The 19,900-nt window shown below is 42.7% G+C and overlaps 1 protein-coding gene across 3 annotated transcripts in view; it reads right to left on the bottom strand.

The window, feature by feature from the left end:
- The window catches only part of EPS8L2 (EPS8 signaling adaptor L2), an 89,040-nt gene that overhangs the window by 60,876 nt on the left and 8,264 nt on the right, over positions 1-19,900 (bottom strand). For all 3 annotated transcript variants that reach the window (XM_035122136.3, XM_035122154.3, XM_088653138.1), the window contains exons 2-3: positions 3,798-3,861; positions 3,125-3,180 (exon numbers count right to left, since the gene is read on the bottom strand). In XM_035122136.3, the coding sequence (XP_034978027.1) occupies positions 3,125-3,180; positions 3,798-3,841 (100 nt within the window). In that variant the 5' untranslated portion in view covers positions 3,842-3,861. The remainder of the gene's footprint in view (positions 1-3,124; positions 3,181-3,797; positions 3,862-19,900) is intronic.

Genomic DNA, 19,900 nt, shown 5'->3' with positions numbered 1-19,900 from the left:
AAAGACGCCTGCTTCTTGGGAGAAAAGCAATGACAAACCTAGACAGCATCTTAAAAAGCAGAGACATCACCTTGCCGACAAAGGTCCGTATAGTTAAAGCTATGGTTTTCCCAGTAGTGATGTATGGAAGTGAGAGCTGGACCATAAAGAAGGCTGATCGCCAAAGAATTGATGCTTTTGAATTATGGTGCTGGAGGAGACTCTTGAGAGTCCCATGGACTGCTAGAAGATCAAACCTATCCATTCTTAAGGAAATCAGCCCTGAGTGCTCCCTGGAAGGACAGATCGTGAAGCTGAGGCTCCAATACTTTGGCCACCTCATGAGAAGAGAAGAATCCTTGGAAAAGACCCTGATGTTGGGAAAGATTGAGGGCACTAGGAGAAGGGGACGACAGAGGACAAGATGGTTGGACAGTGTTCTCGAAGCTACGAACATGAGTTTGACCAAACTACGGGAGGCAGTGGAAGACAGGAGTGCCTGGCGTGCTATGGTCCATGGGGTCACGAAGAGTCGGACACGACTAAACGACTAAACAACAACAACAAATAAACAATGCTGCCTTAGGGCGATGAATAGCAATCCCTTTGAAAAAATATTAGAAGTGTCCCACCAACAGAAAGAAAGCAACTTGGTGATTATGGCTCCCATTCTCACCCTCTTGACCCTCTCCATCATCATTGGATGTGTGGGAGGACACTGGTTGAGCTTACCTGGCTGTCCAGGTAAAGGGAACAAGAGCTGGGAACTGCCACAAAACAGGGGGAAAGGCTGTCTGCCTACCCAATGACAGGGCTGATGCAGGAGCGGGGAGGCAACAAGATGAAGTAGGCAGGGAAGATTGGTTTGGTTGCCCTGACAACCACGACATGCTGCTACAGCAAGAATGGGGAGTCTTGTGAGGGAGGAGTTGGAAAGGCTTGCTCATGACAAGTAAGGCTGCTTATAAAATGGGGAGCCAAGTCAGTAGCTAGGAAGAATTTCACCTAAGGCAAGTAGTAACAGCAAGAGGCGGTATCCCAGAAAGGGCCTGACTATGCCAACCATTAACACCAGGCCAGCCTATAAAACCATTGCTGGCAACGAAGAATTTGACCCTACTTGTTTGTCTAAGGGACCTCCTGCCATCTAGAACACCATTGCTTGCAAGCCAATTCTCTTTTACACATTTGAAAGGATGTGAGTTATTTTGAAGTTACACAATATCTAATTAAGGACCATAATCCATTAAACTGCTAATAACAGCAAACATTTCTGTCTTAAGCTGGTCTGGGAACTCATACAGTTTAAAGAGTTCATTTTAACTCCATAATAAGTACACTTCCAGAGAGTCCGACGCTCAGCTAATACTGTGATGGCAACCGTCAACACGCCAGCCATACCAAAGGCGAAATGGTGGCAATATTAATGTAAAACAAATTATTTTTATTTTTAAAAATGCTCTCAATGAAGGTGTACAGGAAAGTGTTATGGTCCTGCTTGGCAAATCCACAAATGTCATGGAATGGTGGAATGGAGGAAAACACTGACTTGAACAGAAGAAGAGCCTGCAGAATCAGGCCAGCGGCCCATCCTTCTTACAGTGGCCCACAAGGAGCCTGTGGGAAGCAGGAGGCAAGTGCAACAGGACTCTCCTTCTGCAGTTTCTAGCAACTAGCATTCAGAAACTCATTGCTTGCAATAGTGGAGGTAAAGCATAGTCACAATCACTGATCCTATCCTGACTGTTATTTATGCCATGTCACTTCCAAAATACCAGTGAGTTCCAGAAGTAGCTGGTTCAGGAATGTACAGAGTTACTTTTAGAACAGAGGGCCTCAGAAACCTGCTGCAATCACAAACCTCTGACCCTTATAACCCTCCAGTGTTGCTCCAACACCTTTCAGGGCAAACAGAAACACTCTGCGCAATGGCAGTTTCATGACTCACTGTAAAAAAAACCAACAAAGAATATTACTTCCCCACATCATAAAGTTCATTGTCACTTTCCAACATACCGTGTTTCCCCCTTTTTAAGACACCGTCTTATAACTTTTTTGCCTCAAAAAAACACACGGTGTCTTATTTTCAGGGGATGTCTTAAGGCTTGGTGCTCTAGTAGTCAGTGCAATCACACATGACACTTTCTGGCACATGCAGTTGGAGATACAGATCAGCTGTAGCGGGGAAATCAGCTGTTCCTGGCTCAGCTGTAGCGCGCGCCTAGGGAAGTCAGCCCTGAGAAGGGAAAATGGCATTTTAAAATGCCGTTTGAAGTGATTTCAGCCTGCCTCCCCGCCGCCCGGAACTGGCTGCTGCAGTGCAGAGCGCCCAGCAGCATGGATGGAGTGCTCAGCAGCACCAGGAGGAGCGCCCCACCGTGCCGGGTGGCGGGGTGGCAGGCCTCCTTGGCAGGGCCAGGAAGAGATGAGGCCGCTGGCTCGGGCGCTCCTGAGTCCTGACCCCAGCTGCTTCCACGCGGCAGCAGCAAAAGAGCCGTGCGGCCACATGGAGAGGCGAGCGCCCGAGCGGGAGACGCGCGCTCTGCAAAGCTCTGCACTCACTTCATCCGCCCGACGGGAAAGCGAAGTGGGGAAGAGAAAAACAGCCGCTTCGGCCTTGTCTCTTCCTGGCCCTGCCAAGGAGGCCTGCCACCCCGCCGCCCGGCACGGTGGGGCGCTCCTCCTGGTGCTGCTGAGCACTCCATCCATGCTGCTGGGCGCTCTGCACTGCAGCAGCCAGTTCCGGGCGGCGGGGAGGCAGGCTGAAATCACTTCAAATGGCATTTTTAAATGCCATTTTCCCTTCTCAGGGCTGACTTCCCTAGGCACGCGCTACAGCTGAGCCAGGAACAGCTGATTTCCCCGCTACAGCTGATCTGTATCTCCGCGCTCTGCTTCCTTGCTTTACCCGCCGCTGCTGAGCATTCCACACTGCAGCAGCTGGTTCTAGGCCCCCAGCTGGCAGGCATGGAGGTATGTCTTATTTTCGGGGTATGTCTTATATTTCTCAAATGCTTTAAATTGCTGCCCTGGCTTACTTTTTGACTACGTATTTAAAAAGGGGAAACACGGTAGAAAGCTGGATCTGGCATGCTATACTGTCGCAAACTTTATTAATGTAAGCGTAAGAATTTTAAGAACTTACCATACAAATCCTTTGCACTCATTTTGGCAGCTCCATCTGCTTTCCCCATGCTACCACTGCAAAAGGAGAAAGCAATTGTTAAGAACAAGCCAGGGTTTTTCTTTAGCCACGTTCAGAGTTTACGGTGATAGCAGCTTAAGAGCAAGTGTAGTAAATGGACTGGCAGAGTCCTGAACAATGTTCAGTCCGATTCCCCAACCCATAAGAACAAGAACAGACCTTATATACTTAACTGATTTTCCCTCCCCATGTTCACTAACTCACTAATCTGAGAGTTCCAATGATTATCTGAATGTGGGATCTCCCCTAACTCTGGACATTGAAACAACTTTCATCTTGTAGGTTCAGTACTCAGGGTAAGGCGTAAGGGAGAGCCTATGTTACAATAATACTCCTATTGTAAGTCCACTTCATCGGATGCAGAAATGAACATGTATGTCATAGGAAATGACAGCTCTGCAGAACCACCACCCACCCTCTGAAAAGTTGTTGCCTGCATATAGTCTTAGAGCACTTTTCTTGGGAAATGGGAGCCTTGTATTTTGTAAAACAGAAAACAAATGAGGGTGTGGGTGGAGAACAGGCCTATAAGGCTCTGTCACATCTCATTTTCTCTCTCTATTACTAAAATTTGGACGGGGGATGAAGGTTGCTTAATCTTTAGGTTTCTTACTTTGCAGAGCCTGGATGGCTGCTTGTTGATCCTTTGTGGCTCATGCTGCTTTCAGGGCATTCACCTGTAACAGATAGGCATGGTTTAGTTGAGACTAAGGAACTACAATATTTACATTTCATTTACTTATTTGCTTGATGAGAGGGGGGGGGGAGAGAGAGGAGCGCTGAAGGGAAAATGTATCTTTATCAGTGCGTTCTGTCTTGAGAATCTGATGAGGAGCAGCAGATTTGCTATAGGAAAGTAATATATTCAGGGCTTCCCCCCCCCCCAGCCGGAGCTCCCCAGAGCTCAGCTCCGGCACCTCTCAGGTGGGCTCCATTGCCATTCTAAGAGAACAATGGAGAAGTTAATGGTGAGTTCCAGTACCTCTTTTCTAGGAAAAACATCACTGAATATATTGTCTGCTTGTATATGTGTACAGAAACCAAATTTTTAGAAAGTGTCACGAGTCTCCAGTTATCTGTCCTTCCAAACGGAAGCCACACTCTACTAAGTTCTGCTTCTGGAACGTCTCCCTCTCCCACACTGTAGTCCAGTCTCAGTTATAGAATAGAAATATTCTTAAAAAGTGACAGCAACTTTGTTAGAGATAAATAAGGTGGTTAAGAAAAAAAGAGTTCGTGCTCAAATGTATTATGTTTTTCATTTATCATTATTGGAAGAAGGCAGGACTGCAGCTCAGTGATAGAGCAGACACTTTACATGCAAAAGGTCTCAGCTTCAATTCCCAGCCTCTTGTTGTAGGGCTAGGACAGACCTCTGTCTGGAATCCTGGAGAGCTGCTGACAGTCAGTGAAGGCAGCATTGAGCTAGATGGAGCAACGATCTCACTCAGTATAAAGCAGCTTCCTTTGTTCCTGCTTTACAGCCATATATCACAGTGATCCAATGGCATGACTAGCCCAGGTATTTCAGCTCTAAGGGCAAGAATTCCATAATTGTAATTTTATGGAGTGCAGGCAGCACAGTTTGGCACACCGCAAATTGTTGATGGAAATGGCACACTGATTTTAATTATAGACAGTGTATGCATATTAGCTATACACTGTGTATAGCTAATGCAGTGTAAACAAGTTGGGCAAAATGGAAGTCAAGTTTTCAAAGTCTTTTTGCTTGCTACAACAGTGTCCAAAATCAATCATGCATGTGAATGGCAGGATATTGGTACACATCTCCTTCTGCTTTCTAGTACAGCTGTTCCAGTTGTTTTGTAAAATGATATTTTATTATTCAAAAGCATATGATCTTTGAACTTTTTGTTATGGCCTATTTTCCATTCACCCTGATTTGTTTGCTGGGTGTTTATACACCTTCCTGTTAATCATTCCTTCCTTCCACACTTCTGAATGCATTTCCACATCACCTTCCTAACCACAAAAATTTAAAGGTTTCTTCTTGAAATTGGATTTGTTGCGCTGGTGCTTAGTCCACACATATATTTCCTGGTATGTGTTTGAATCCCTCCTACAAAATACTGACAGCCTGGAGGTGGTATTGCTTTGTTTACAATGATTTTGAAACTGGCCTCTATGGAATTAAAGTGGACTTTCTCAAAAATATTATTATTAGTATAAATGGTGATAGTGAAACTAAAGCTGAATGGTGTCTTTAAAGAAAAAACAAAACAAAGGAATTTAGCAACACCAAATTACAGGCTACTATTTTTAAAGTTACATTTTAAGCAAATACCCTGTATTTTTAGTGGCAGACGTTTAACCTAACAATACATAGTAACAAATTTATTTAAAGGAAATACATTCATTGGGATGCACCTCACATCAATCCCAAGACTTCAATTGACTTCAGAGAAACCAACAATGAATGAGTAGGAGGCTAAATTACAGGTGAAACGATGGTTATTTCTGAGGTGTCATAAACATAGTGGGCCGGATTTACCTAATGAGTCCCATAAGTGCAATTCTGTGCAATGAATTCTACTTGTGTAAGGGGTCTTCCTACCCCCTCTCCCTGCACATGTCCAGCAATATTGGGATTGGGAGAGTGGGGATTATTCTGTCTGGCAAGCTGAAATCACAAGAGTGTGACGTCGAATTTCTCCCATTATGCTAAATGAAACACTGCCCATAGTCCTCCTGCTATCTTCTCTGTCAATGGGTTTATTCCCATTTCATATCGCTGCAAAATCTGTTTGACCAGAGATTACAGTGGTACAAAAGAAATTAATGTATGCAGCAGGATGAAAAGGATTTGACTGGCTGCCATACCCACCTTCAAGCCTCTCCAGCCTAAATAGACCAGAAAATGACACAGAGGCCACTCTATAATTTATACTAGAACCAGATGTTAAACTACCTGACACCTGTGAGACAATGCCATGCTATTCTTAGAAGCTTGTTAATGAATTCAGATTGGAGAAAATAGACAGGGGCGACGGGGACTAGGAAAAAAATATATTTAAAGCTAGAAAGATCAAATAAGATTTCTAACTTGAGCTGATGCATGTTTTCTAAAGGTTACCAGATTAAAAAACAAAGCAATACCACAGATATAGATATATTCACAAAGGCACAGATATTGGCTCCAGTAAAGAGGTACAGCCTTGCTATTTGCAAAATGTTTATCCCATCATATAGTCTGCAAAACCATCATGGGAACAATAGTTTTTTTAAAAAATAATAATGCTTGTCTTGCCATTACTATGACATTATTTGGAAATAATAAATAAAGTACCTCTCACTAATTTCAAGAAAGCTTTAAGGTTTTAGGATAGCAAGCATGACAGTCTATAGAACAGCTAAACAGATCTACCTAAGAGGCGAGTGGGGATACACACACACACACCAGCCCTGTTCCAGGTTAGTGCTAAGAAAATGGTAGTGTCAGTTGATTTGAATCAACTGAACAAATGATCTGAATTTTCTCCCCATTTCTCCCCCATCCCCAATCTTTTGTTAAATCGTTTCTTCCAAAGAGGTGTTTGTTGTGCCTCACAGCAACTTGGGGGGGAGGGGGGCAGGCTGAGAGCTAGCCAAAAGCATGGAAAATTTTGAGTGGCAATTTCCAAATTCATAACAAGGAATTAATGTGAATTTATTCGGATTCAACACCGGGGTTTCAGCCTACCTAATCGCTGTGCCATGCTGGCTCTTCAAAATGAGATTATTATTATTATTATTATTATTATTATTATTATTATTATTATTAGACATACAGTGGCATCATCTGCATGCAAAATATGGCTTAGCACAAGTGAGTAAACATTTGAGCTTTCAAAGAGGAGGTTGTGGCTGATCCCCACGGACTTTTTGCTGCTGCACTGCATGGAAACCATGTTACCTGAACCAGGCTCACGTGTAAGCTCTCACAGAGAAACAATGAGCCATAAACCATATGACAGACTATTTTTAGATGATGTGCTAAAGCAAACCATAGCTTAGTACAGTGCAGCAACATGATGACCAGGGAGAAGCAAAGCAGCTGCAATCTCTCCAGGAGTCCACACGTTGGCTCATGTGTGCTAAGTCATAATTTAGCTTAGCATTACTTGTGAACTGGGCCAGTGTTGGACCAAACTTAATGCATTTTCAGAATACAGGAATGGCATGTTGGTATATTTGGAGGCTATGCTTTTTTCAACCAGTATAAAGCAACATCTATCCATGTTAATATTATACTATTAATACTGCTAACACTCCCCTGAAATGTGTGGGTGGGTATTTATGTAACCAATGCTTACCACCACTATAATTACCCAAATTTATGACAAATAAGCAAGGTGAGGGGGATGTAAGCAGTGGGACAAGGAGTAATCCAGGATCTGTCACTGTTGCTGGCACTGAGTTCATCTCCCACACCAAGGTCATTGTATTTGAATGCCAATTTGTTTAGGTGGTTCAAGCCTTCCAGTTTGCTGCATCGTAAAGTGCCAGCACTGTGTTCCTTTTCCTTTCCTTTTGCTCAAGGCACCTCAGTCTCCTGGGATCTCTCATTGTCTGCTTTATGGGTGTGATCAGTTTCTTCATGTTTCAGAAGGTGAGCGTGAATGCTTCAAATCTAAATTACACTGAGTAACCTGATGAGTATATAATAATTCAGATCCCTTTCTTACCATCTTTACCTGTACTGTAGTTATACTTCCAACATTTGGCACTTTATACTTTAGAGAAAAGGAGTAAGAGGAGATAGGATAGAGCTGTACAAAATTATTCCTCCCTCTCAAAATGCTTCAGCTTGGGACATTCAATGAAGCTGAACATTGAGAGATTCAAGACAGAGAAAAGACATCTTCATGCTATGCACATCACTTGTTTGCTTTTCATGTGCCTTCAACCACTCCCAACCCCCCAAACTCCTATTCAAGAAGCTGTCATCTATGCATGTGCAGTGGTCGTCTCCAGTGTACACACCTTAACTGATGTAAAGTTCTGGAGAACTCAGAAACTTGCACATTATTTTGTACCATTTTATCAGGACAAGTATAAGTTACTTGTTGTTTACTATTGTAACAATTGTTTTCTCAAAATTTATCTTCAGTACCCTGACAATAAATAAAAACAGTATTAAAAAATCAAAACAAAACTGGAACTATGGTTTAAGTCCATAGAACAGAGCAGCCCCTCTCCGATTCAGCTTCTTCCATGACCACTCCATGTAAGACCAATTGCAGTCGTTAACAGTCGTCAACAGCTACGGTATCAGTCAGTTAATTACCCTTTCCCACCACCCTACTGAGTAATACCCCTCCCCGCCCTCTCACTATATATAAGCATCTGGTGACTTCTGTTTCAGTGTATCTGAAGAAGTGTGCATGCACATGAAAGCTCATACCAATGAAAAACTTAGTTGGTCTCTAAGGTGCTGCTGGAAGGAATTTTTTAAATTTTGTTTTCACTCCATGGAAGGCAACTTCCACACAAACACACAAAATCTACCTCACATGGCAATCCAATGCTTCTCTTTGATTGGGAAAAGGGAAAAGAAGAATTTGAGCAACATGCATACAGGCGCTGCTCCGAAATCAACAACTGATTCAATGATGCAGCAGAAGCAGGGTGTGTTACTTCTGGTTTCATCCTTTGCTGGTGGAGAAGGCTTTTGCAGAGAAACTCTCAGCTCCTCTGAGGCTTTCCTACATGTTTGATGCTTCGGATAAGAATGTGAGAGTAGCAAAAGCCTAATAATACAAGGCTGTCACTGGACACTTTAGACATTAGATAACACATGACACCGTCTTTTCAATTTAAGAGGATAACAAAGCTTCCTCTGTTTGGTTTCCAGTTCCTAATATTTCACAGAGTTAATTCAGAGCAGGAGGGATGTGCTTTGATAGCCATTTAAAGTGGGAAGCAGCATATTAATTTACCAACATAACTGGTACCACATTGATCTAACCTGTATTCCAGGAGTGGGGACCCCATAGCCACCCAAATGTTGTTGGACTACAACTCCCAACATCCCTGAATACTGTCCATGCTGGCTGGGCCTAATAGCCATTGAAATCCAACAACATTTGGAGGGCCACAGGTTCCCCACCCCTCTGTAATACCTCACTCCAGCTACAATGGCAATTCAGGGAACAGCCCAGGAAGTCCAGCTTTCCCAATCCTGACACCCGAGTCTAGACTCCTGCTTTCTGCCCCACCTAAAACAATACGTGCTCTACATGACAGACATGGTAATGCTGCAACTCCAGGAATGAAATCCATCAGCCGAAAACCACAGACTATTTTTGTCCTTCATGAGGAACATAGGAACACGAAAGTTCACTAATCTGAAAGAAGAGTGGCATTCATAATTCAGCAGCAGGCCAAGAGCATTTATGGAGACTGGGCCAACAAACAGGAACCTGGACGTCAGACAGGAAAAGAAGGGTGGACTCTGCTGCAAAACCTGAAGCCAGCACACCTTGTTCTTGAACATAAATTTTTCACATTGCAGACATTCAACAGAAGACAAACATGACGCTAAAAATAATGCAGCCTGATCAGTTAAGAGACACCAGATACTTGCAGCCAACACCCCCATGTGCAACTAAATCTAATATGTAGGTCAGAATATGGCTGATAATGCTAGACAAAAGGCTTAGCAAAAATAAAGGCATTATATCAGTATCCCTATGAAGAGAAAAATAAGATAAACAACTATTTCACATTGAATGCCCTCTCAGGACCTCGTCATGCTGTTGGTGAGCTTTCTCTCTAGAGCCACTAACTACAGTACTTGGAAGCCAGAAATAAAACATTATCAGTTGCACTTTTGGATCAGACCAAGGATCTGTCTAGATAAGCACCCCATTTGCAACACTAATCAGTCAAGTGCAAGGACATGAAGGCAACAAGCCCTTTTCTCTATAAAGGTCGTCCAGCTGATTGGGTACCAAATCCAGACCTGAACCGAAACTGGGATGGATCCAGATAATCAGTCTCATCCAGGAAGGTCTGTAGTTGCACCACTATGATCCTCTCTACCACCTTCCTCAAAAAGGGAGCATTTACGACTGAGCAATAGTTATTATAAGTTGGAGTAGGAGTAGTATTGTTTTAATTTATTCCTTGCATTTCACCCTAAGGTATCAGGATGAGTTACAACAATTTGAAATGCAAGCTTAAAAACCTACAATTGCCTCCAAAAATAGTTTCAACATGCAATCACAAAAAAGAGGGTGGGTCCTGAAAATATTGCTATTACACTCGGTTGGGCCCATGACTGGTTTTCTCAGGAGTAGACACACTACCACCTCCTTAAGGTGGCAGGCAGCACCCCCTCTTGTAAGGAAGCATTCACCATGCCCTGGACCCCCTGCCAATCCCCCCTACTCCTGCTTGATTTCACTAGTTATGATAGGCAGGGATTGAGAGGGCACATACTGTATTTGGGACCCCACAAAGCTGGAGGAGATGTCACATTTAGGTACCTCTGCTTGAACTAGAACCATAACAGTGGCATCTGAATCACTGTGGACTTAAGCAACATTAGCCTCAAAATTATGTTCCAGGTGACTGATGACTGGTGAAGCAAATGCAATCCTGTACATGTCTACTAAAAAGTGAGACCCAAGTGGGTACAGTGGAACCTCGGTTTGCGACCACCTCCGTTTACGACGAACTCGGAGAGTGACCGCCACAGACCCGGAAGTATTTACATCCGGATTCCGCGTGCGCGGATGCGCAGAAGCGATTTGCTCAGCTCGCGGGTGCACAGAAGTGCTCTATCGGTGCTTCGTGCACACGCAGAAGTGTGCCTTCGGGGAGCGACAGACTCGGGGAGCAACCGGCTCCCCAGAATGGGTTGGCGTCGTAAACCGAGGTACTACTGTATAGGATTTCAACCTTAATGAGTTCAAAATCCAAAACTAAAACACTGACAATCACAAGAGTGAGGGAAGCTCTAGACATGTCAATAGCTGCAGCCACAGCTTATATGAAATTTTTAGAGTGGTTGGAAGAAATTGAGAAGTTCATTATTGTATTTGTTACTGGCTAATCCCAAACCAAGAGCACAGCCACAATTTTTTGGTCAAAATGTGAGTTTAAAACAAACAAACGGGGGGGGGGGGAATTACCCAAGCATGCCTGGGTAAATTTATCTCCCCCAAACAAATAACATGCACAAAATGTAGCTATTGCTTGTGGTTTGTTTGGAAACAATTCATGAGCTGGAGTAGAACCAGGTAACATGACAAGCCAGGCTGTGCCCGGTTTCATCTGCCACTGGCGGAGAAAGGGGGGTGCGTGGTTCGGCCTGCCTCAGGTCATCCATGGGGTGTGTGACATTGCTGTGCTGCCCCCCATGGATGCTCACTGCTCACAGTGGGCAGCTAGCGCCCCCCCCCCCCAGTGCACAGCATGTGCGCTGCTCCGGGTGCCTGAACAGCTAGCTCTGCCTATGTCATCTGCACTGCATCAGGAGTGGAGGGAAAGTACCACAAAAGCTTTTGAGCAGCATACACATTAAACCACAGATTGTTTTAAACTATGGTTAATGTAACATGTGAACTAGGCCTATGTCAATAAAACCCAACAGCAATAAACAGGGTTTTCAGAAACTGAATACTTTTCAGGGTCAAAAACATTCATACTAGTAGCCAAAGGGGGGAAAATGTGAATGATTGATGGAACAAAAATACCCGCTGGTCACTCAGCATGAATGAGTGTATAAATAAACCAGAATAAAAGACATAAATAGTCAGTATCTAGAAATCTGCTAGAGGAAAATTGTTCCAAAAAAAGAGGGATTAGGGTTTCTCACAGTTCAGCAGACCAAAGAAGGAGGTAGCCCATGCTTGCAGATATTTTTGGAAGTCTGAGCAAAAGTAAACAAATGGGCTTCATATAAAAGCTGGGATGAAAAAGACTCTGTAGAAGAAGAAATGCCATATTGAAATGGTGTGCAACATGAGTCATTTACTTTTGGTTTGAAAAAGAAAAGAAAATAAACAACTTCACTTTCCTCAGCCTGCCTGGGAATAACGCAGCAGCAGTTTGGAAAAGATTTCATAATGTTTTCCTCTTGCCCAAAGCTGTTCAAGGTTTGGCTGTGGAGCTTTTTGTTACCTCCCTCTGAAACTGTGACTAGTGAAACCTCTCGCTTCTTTTGACATACACAAACCTATCCCAAGGAACACAGCAAAGAACTTTAGGAAATGATATGCATTTTGGATGCAGGCAGAGCTCAAAGGTTGCAAGGTGGGAGAAAGGAATAGGATGAAAAGCTACAAGCTTCCTTGGCACAACTTCTCTGGCCATATGTCCGGCTTTTTTCCTCTTCACCACTATTGCCACATGCACCTCAAATCCCCTATTACAGAAGCAATTTTAAGAATATACTGCATTTATGCCATTGCATCTATGTGCCCACTCACTATTCATACTCATTTGTCTCATTCACACTGAAATTCCTACACAGATATCCTATGTGATAATCCTGCAGACCTGAAATGGGCTGCTGCATGTAAATACGTCTTAATACCAGTAAGTCAAACATGACGACAGCAGCCGTGTAGCACAGTCCTAAGTATTTCATCAGAAATAAGTCCTGCTGAGCCTTGATTATTGATTAAAGCTTAATTAAGCTTTTAATAATGGCATTATTTAATAATGGCATTATTTAATAAGGCATTAATAATGCTCTGCAGCAGATATCTTAACAAAGCTCTGAAGCAGTGTTTCTCCTAGGGCAGGGGAAGAGAGAGAAAATCTGGAGGTGGAGTTGCACTTTAGGGGACAATGCAGAGTTAATTTATTCTGCCTGAATGCGACGCAAGTGCAATTAAATGCAGGCATGGGAAAACTTTGCCCTTCTCAATTTTGCTGAACTATTAATCCCAGCCCCAACAAGCATGGCGAACGTACAGGAATGATGGCAGTTGTAGTTCAGCAACATGTGAAGAGCCAAATGTCCCCTGCATTTGGGATAATCCCATAATAAGTGCACTTGGGATTGAAGTCTCAGTTTTCTTAATGCCATTCAGTAATGCAGCGACTGAATCATAATATGATTTAGAAGACATCTGAAGGTAGCCCTGTTTAGAGAAGTTTTTAATGTTTGATGTTTTATTGTGTTCTTAATATCCTGTTAGAAGCTGCCCAGAGTGGCTGGGGAGGCCTGGCAGATGGGCGGGGTATAAGTAATAAAATTATTATTAATTATTATTATTTGCTTGTTTCCCACATATAAAGTATCCTTCTAATGTTCCATGTTCATAATTCTGTTTATTTGAGCTCCTGTCCATTTTTTCCTCTTGAATCACTTCAGCATCCCACAATGAAGGGGACGAGCAGTGAAGTTGTGACAGAGGAAAGGGTTAGTGGTACAGTCATACCGTGGAAGTTGAACAGAATCCGTTCCGGAAGTCTTTTGACTTCCAAAGCGCGGCTTCCGATTGGCTGCAGGAAGCTCCTGCAGCCAATTGGAATCTGCAGAAGCCCTGTCAGACGCTCAGCTTCCAAAAGAACATTTGAAAACTGGAACAGTCACTTCTGGGTTTCAATTGTTCAGGAGCCAAAACGTCCGAGTTCCAGGGCGTTCAACAACCAAGGTATGACTGTAATGGCAATGGTGAGGGGGGATTATGATATTTCATTTAAAGGAAAGGGGATCAAATACCGGTACCCGTTTCTTGCAGGAAGTGTTTTGCCTGGGAACATAAACAGCAGCAGACCAATCCCATCTCTCTTCCCAAACCTATTTGTATTATTAGAAACTTCTGGGTTACCTGGAAGGTGGGTGTTGTGTATTGCACATTGCTAAATAAAAGGTTTGGGATCTTTAAAACACATCTGAAGCACATTCTTTCACTTAAAGAATCCTGGGCACTGTAGTTCACCCCTCACCGAGTTACAATTCTCAGCAACTCTTAACTACAGTGCCCAGAATTCTTTAAGGGGAAAAATGTGCTTTGGAAATACTTTAGCTGTATAGTGTGTACGCAGATTAACAACACTTCAAGTCTTAAATTACACATGTCTGCTAAAGCCCAGGTCTTGCTCAGCAGCAGTCAGGAAGCTATCTGGGCTGGAATACTCACATTAGGAAAGGAAAGGACAAACAGAACATTTATAAGGCAAAATATATGCCAAGCAAAAATGTAACCCCTGTAAATAAGGGTGAAATAAAGAGACCTAAAGAAGGCTCAGTGTGGATGCTGTAGTTTTTTGTGGGGTTTTTTTTTAAGCAAATGAAAATTTGAAGCAAATAGAGGCTTGCTGTGAGATGTGGAAATGCAATAAAATGAGAGTGAGCAGTACAGAAGATTCCTATATCGTACATGTTCCCTCCATTTCGGGGGCATATTGCTAGTTATTTAACAAATGTACACAGGTCAGTAAATTCCTCTGCCTAATGCTTTTCAAGAAATACTAAGCTTCCCAAGCTTTATGTAATATTTAATATACAACATTTAAGTAGTCACACCTTTCACTGCACTATAGTATCTGACATACTATAGTTACAGGTAGGTAACCATGTTGGTCTGACGTAGTCGAAACAAAAGCTCATACCAATGACAAACTGAGTTGGTCTCTAAGGTGCTACTGGAAGGAATTTTTTTATTTTGTTTCGATATACTATACCGTAGTTATTTTTGTAGATTTAAAACAATGGCTCTGATGAATGGAAGGGAGGTATCGTAAGTGTTCTCTTTTAGTGGTAGCCACTTCACCATGCTAATTAAATCTATATGCATTAATTAAAACACACACACAATTTGGTTTTCAAGTTTCACTCCACCTATTATTAACTATGATGCAACTACTAAGAGTTTGCCATTGGCAGAGATGCCTTGTGGACATGAATGAACTAAGGTTTTGCTTGTCATCCTTAATTTGTTATCCGATTCCTGAAATTATATGTAAAGCTTCTAATAGAGACTGTAGCTACAAGGTAATTGAATTTAAGTTTGCATCTCTTAGCATAGTCCAGACACTAGGACTAAATAGACCACACTGAATTCTCAGATCAAAAACATTATAAGACAGGTTGGACTGGAACTCCAATGACTCTAAGAACAAGCAACACAACACTAAAAAAACAACAAGATTAAATTAAAGGAAATAAATGGGGGGAAGCTGTATGATCTTAAAGAAAAGAGTGCTTCAAAGGGAAGGGTTGGATGGATTTAAGCTCCAACTACTCTATCAGAACTCTTTAAATAATTTTCCTGCTCCTTAGAAACAGAACTTGTATAAGAGTAAAAAGAACGTGAGCAGGGCTGTATATTTGTTTCAACGTTCCTTCCCCAAAGCATTGGAACAAGAGATTTGGTTAAAACATTTCACCCAATTACAAGCTTGATCTGTCAGTCACACAAACCCACTGCACACCTGTAGAATCTCTGCGGAAGAGGGAGGTAAGCGTGTGAGTGTCTCTATGGTATGCTCTTGATTCTCCAACCACAATCTTCTTGAGGGTTCAGAATGCAATGTCTGACTTCAGCTGCAGTGATAGACGAAACCTTATTTCCCATTGCTGTGCACACAGAGCAACTGAGGAGCAGCAAAAACCGATGGCAATGTGAGTAGCAAGCCAACTCCTCACCTCCCTCTTATCATTGTGAATGCAGCAATTGCTTTTTGCAGAAACACACCCATACATCATTGTTCATGGGGTTTGAGCCTTCCAGCTCAACATAGGGGTGGCTACTTTCCTATCCTGCCAGTCTTTCATTTTTAGCTCTTGCTCACATCCTCTGTGTGTATATATATGTGTGTGTGTTTGGATATTTGCTAACAATCCATATTCAGTTGTAACTTGGCAAATGCTATGTCCACTGGGGAGTGGCACTTTAACAAAACAAACAGGCGCTGCTTTGGCTAGGCTGGTGGCAGGACTGGCACACAGGCGTTCTGTGTTTGAAGTTCTAGACCGCAGACCAAGTAGCAGCTTTGAAAGTTCCAGACACAGCTTTGCACCCAGTAGCATCAAGTTTCTGAAGGAAATCCTCCTGAGAACACCAAAGGAACAGGCAACCTGGGACCAAGACCTTGTGATGAAGATGAAATAATTGTAGGAAGTTTTTCAGGGGAAACTGACAGGAAGTGATATAACCATATCTTGTCCAAGTATGTACTCAATGGTTTACTCTCTGGTGCTGTGATATGCAGCCTGTTATATTACCAGAATAGGCCAATATTTTTTGTATTGCATTGCTAGATGGTGATAAAAACATTTCATTAGGTTTGTGGGTGTGGCAAGCTTCCCAAACAGAGGCTGAGCCCCAAAAGGCAAGAACTGCCTTTCTAGAGGGGTCAGCCATGTTGGGGAAGGCTGGTTTATGAGGTAGGAAGAAAAAGTGGATTAAGGGAACCACGTTTAAACTGGGCTGCATTCATCGACAATGGATATTTTGGGGAAACAGTGGGCATAGGAAGCGGGAGTCCAGGATGCAACTAAGTGTGTTATGGTGATCTCAAGGGTTGGGCCTGAGACATTGGGGGGCTTATAAATGTCCATCTTTTTACAATCATTGTCTATATTTTTTCAAAAGTTAATAGCTGTTTCTAGAGGAAACAATGTGGTTGGAACTCACTGTAAAATAGATTGAAACAAAACCTTTCAGCTCATAGTCAAAAGTCTACCTTAAATGCATGGCGCACTCTTTTAAAAAATGGCCTTGTTATACTGAGTCAAGTAACGCCTCACTGCAGTAAAACTGAAACGAAAAAATGCCTTCTGAACGGGAGGTATATTATTCCACGGTATCTGCACAGGGGTCAGCAAACTTTTTCAGCAGGGAGCCGGTCCACTGTCTCTCAGACCTGGGGGGGCGGACTATATTTTTTGGGGGGGGGGATGAACGAATTCCTATGCCCCACAAATAACCCAGAGATGCATTTTAAATAAAAGCACACATTCTACTCATGTAAAAACACTAGGCAGGCCCCACAAATAACCCAGAGATGCATTTTAAATGAAAGGACACATTCTACTCATGTAAAAACACACTGATTCCTGGACCGTCCGCAGGGTGGATTTAGAAGGCAATTGGACCAGATTCGGCCCCCGGGCCTTAGTTTGCCTACTCATGTGCTACAGTGTGCAACACCCTGTCACACTGATCATGGTGGGGCAATTCAAATGTGAAACAAGAAAATTCTTCTTCCAGGGAGCTCAAACTGCATGAATCCTCCAAATTCTGCAATATGTTCAGAGCACTGTCCCGTCACAGCAGAAAATGCTGGTGCAGTTATACCCTTTACATCATGCTATTTCAGCCTTCTCCAACCTGATATCCTCCAGATGTTTTTGACTACAACTCCCATCAGTCTCAGCCAGTACATGACAGCTCAGACTGAAAGCAACTGGAGGATGTCAGGTTTAAGAAGGCTACACTACTCACAGTAAGTTAAAACCCACACCAAATGACACACTTGCTCTAATGTATTGTTGTTGTTGTTGTTGTTTAGTCGTTTAGTCGTGTCCGACTCTTCGTGACCCCATGGACCATAGCACGCCAGGCACTCCTGTCTTGCACTGCCTCCCGCAGTTTGGTCAAACTCATGTTCGTAGCTTCGAGAACACTGTCCAACCATCTTGTCCTCTGTCGTCCCCTTCTCCTAGTGCCCTCAATCTTTCCCAACATCAGGGTCTTTTCCAAGGATTCTTCTCTTCTCATGAGGTGGCCAAAGTATTGGAGCCTCAGCTTCACGATCTGTCCTTCCAGGGAGCACTCAGGGCTGATTTCCTTAAGAATGGATAGGTTTGATCTTCTCATTACTAACATGATAAAGGCTCATTACTAACATGATAAAGATATGGTATCCGGGCACAGCCAGTGTCTCAAACATCAATTTCAATGTTATAACAATACATTGAAGATCGAAGATCAATGTATTGTTATAACATTGAAATTGATGTTTGAGACACTGGCTGTGCCCGGATACCACATCTTTATCATGTTAGTAATGAGCCTAGCCTTCACTGGACTTGTAAATGTGGAGAGGAGGAATTAAGAAAGCATTTGCTTCCAACTTCCAATTTCAGTTCGTGCCATTTCTGTCATGCTCAACCCCCAAACACACTTAATTTTAACTATGGGCTATTTAAACAACACTGCTTCATAAGCCAGTTTGAAGGTTGGCTTGTTTCAAACAAACCATAGCGAAGTTTAAATTCAATTTGTCAGGTTCAGATGACATAACAAGCTGAAAATGGAAAAAAAAAAAGGAAGCGAAAACGCTCCACCACCTTCTTGTAGCAATGCTGGAGGGCGGAGGGTGGGGGGAGGGAGAAGAGTGTCTGAGTCTGGGGGAGCAGGAGGCTACACTTGTTTCCATAACAATAAACCATGGTTTACTGTGATGTTTGAACTGAACCACTCTGTACTGCATAAATCCATGAGCTAATTTGACATTGTCAGAAGGCAGTAATCCTACCCAGACATTCAAAATCCTTCACCATTCTCCAGGGTTCTGCATGGGTGGTGGGGGTGGGGGTGGGGGGGGGGAGAGAGCCTACATGAAAAGAGAAGCCTCCCTGCTTTCAGAAGTCATCCCCATAGCTACTGGAGAGAGGTGGGCATAGTGACCGGGTAGCAAGGGGAGGTGGGTGCAGAGGTAGCTTGCTTGTCCACTTTCCTTCCTGATTTGAGGGACTTGGAAAACTAGAAGATATGTAGTGTATTCATCCTTTGTGGGCATCCCAGAGGAAAAGGGGTGCCAAAAGTATACACATTTGTCAAAAAAGCAGGAAATATGATGACGGGAGTTTTGAGGGAGTAGTAGACAAAGATCCAGGAAGTCAGGCCAAGAGTGAAGCCTGAGAAAGAATTATTTTTACACCAAGCACGCAGTCAGGCTGGAATAACCCACCCAGGGCAGCCACGAAAGCTTTCAATCACTGCAGAAAATGTAGGGAAGGGTGTAGTTGTATAGCTAGTTTGACCTCCCTTCCTGGCTTCCCCACCCACAATATTTGGTGGTACTGCGCGGCTCAATAAAATGAGAAAAATGGAATGGTGTGTACATTTCCTGCCTTTCTATCCAAAGTGACAGAGGTAGCAAGGGATGGGTGTTCAGGGATGGTTCAGATTTTAGTGCAAACCTACTTAATTTGCACTTTTGAACACAATATGCAAACCAAAACTGAACTATATTGCTCTGAATTTTGGGACCAGGTCTCCAACTAAATAATGTATATATTTTAGAAAGAAGAGTGCATAAAATGCATATATTGCAGGAAATAACACACAAAATGCATTAGTGAAAACTGTTAGCAGTGCCTACTACAGTGTATAATACTGGCATGTCTAAATTATTTTATTCCCGACCTCCACATCTTTCTCTCCCCCTCCATTCCTTATCATTTTTTAAAAGTTTTTCTTAAGGTATACACAACTAGTAACAAAGGGATGAAAAGTGAAATGTTTGTAAATCCAAAATATTGATGGTTTAAAAACTACTGTATTATTTACCTGTATTCCCCAGTTTAAACATCATAAGACATTATGTATCATGTTGTAATTGTTAATGCTCTGGTTTTCTCCAACAACTCTGTCTACAAATCCAAATCTTGTTTTCAATTATATTTTACATTTTCTTCTATTATTGTTCTTTTACTCAGTCGTTGTAAGCTATATGATACTATGTGACCAAATTAGTATTTCTAGGCAACAATTTGTATTTTTGATAATGAAAACCAATAAA

This window comes from Zootoca vivipara, chromosome 1 (assembly GCF_965207765.1).
Source record: "Zootoca vivipara chromosome 1, rZooViv2.hap1.1, whole genome shotgun sequence".
Taxonomy (NCBI): Eukaryota; Metazoa; Chordata; class Lepidosauria; order Squamata; family Lacertidae; genus Zootoca; species Zootoca vivipara.
Note: the sequence above shows the minus strand (reverse complement) of the source record. Positions and strands in the feature narration are given on the sequence as shown.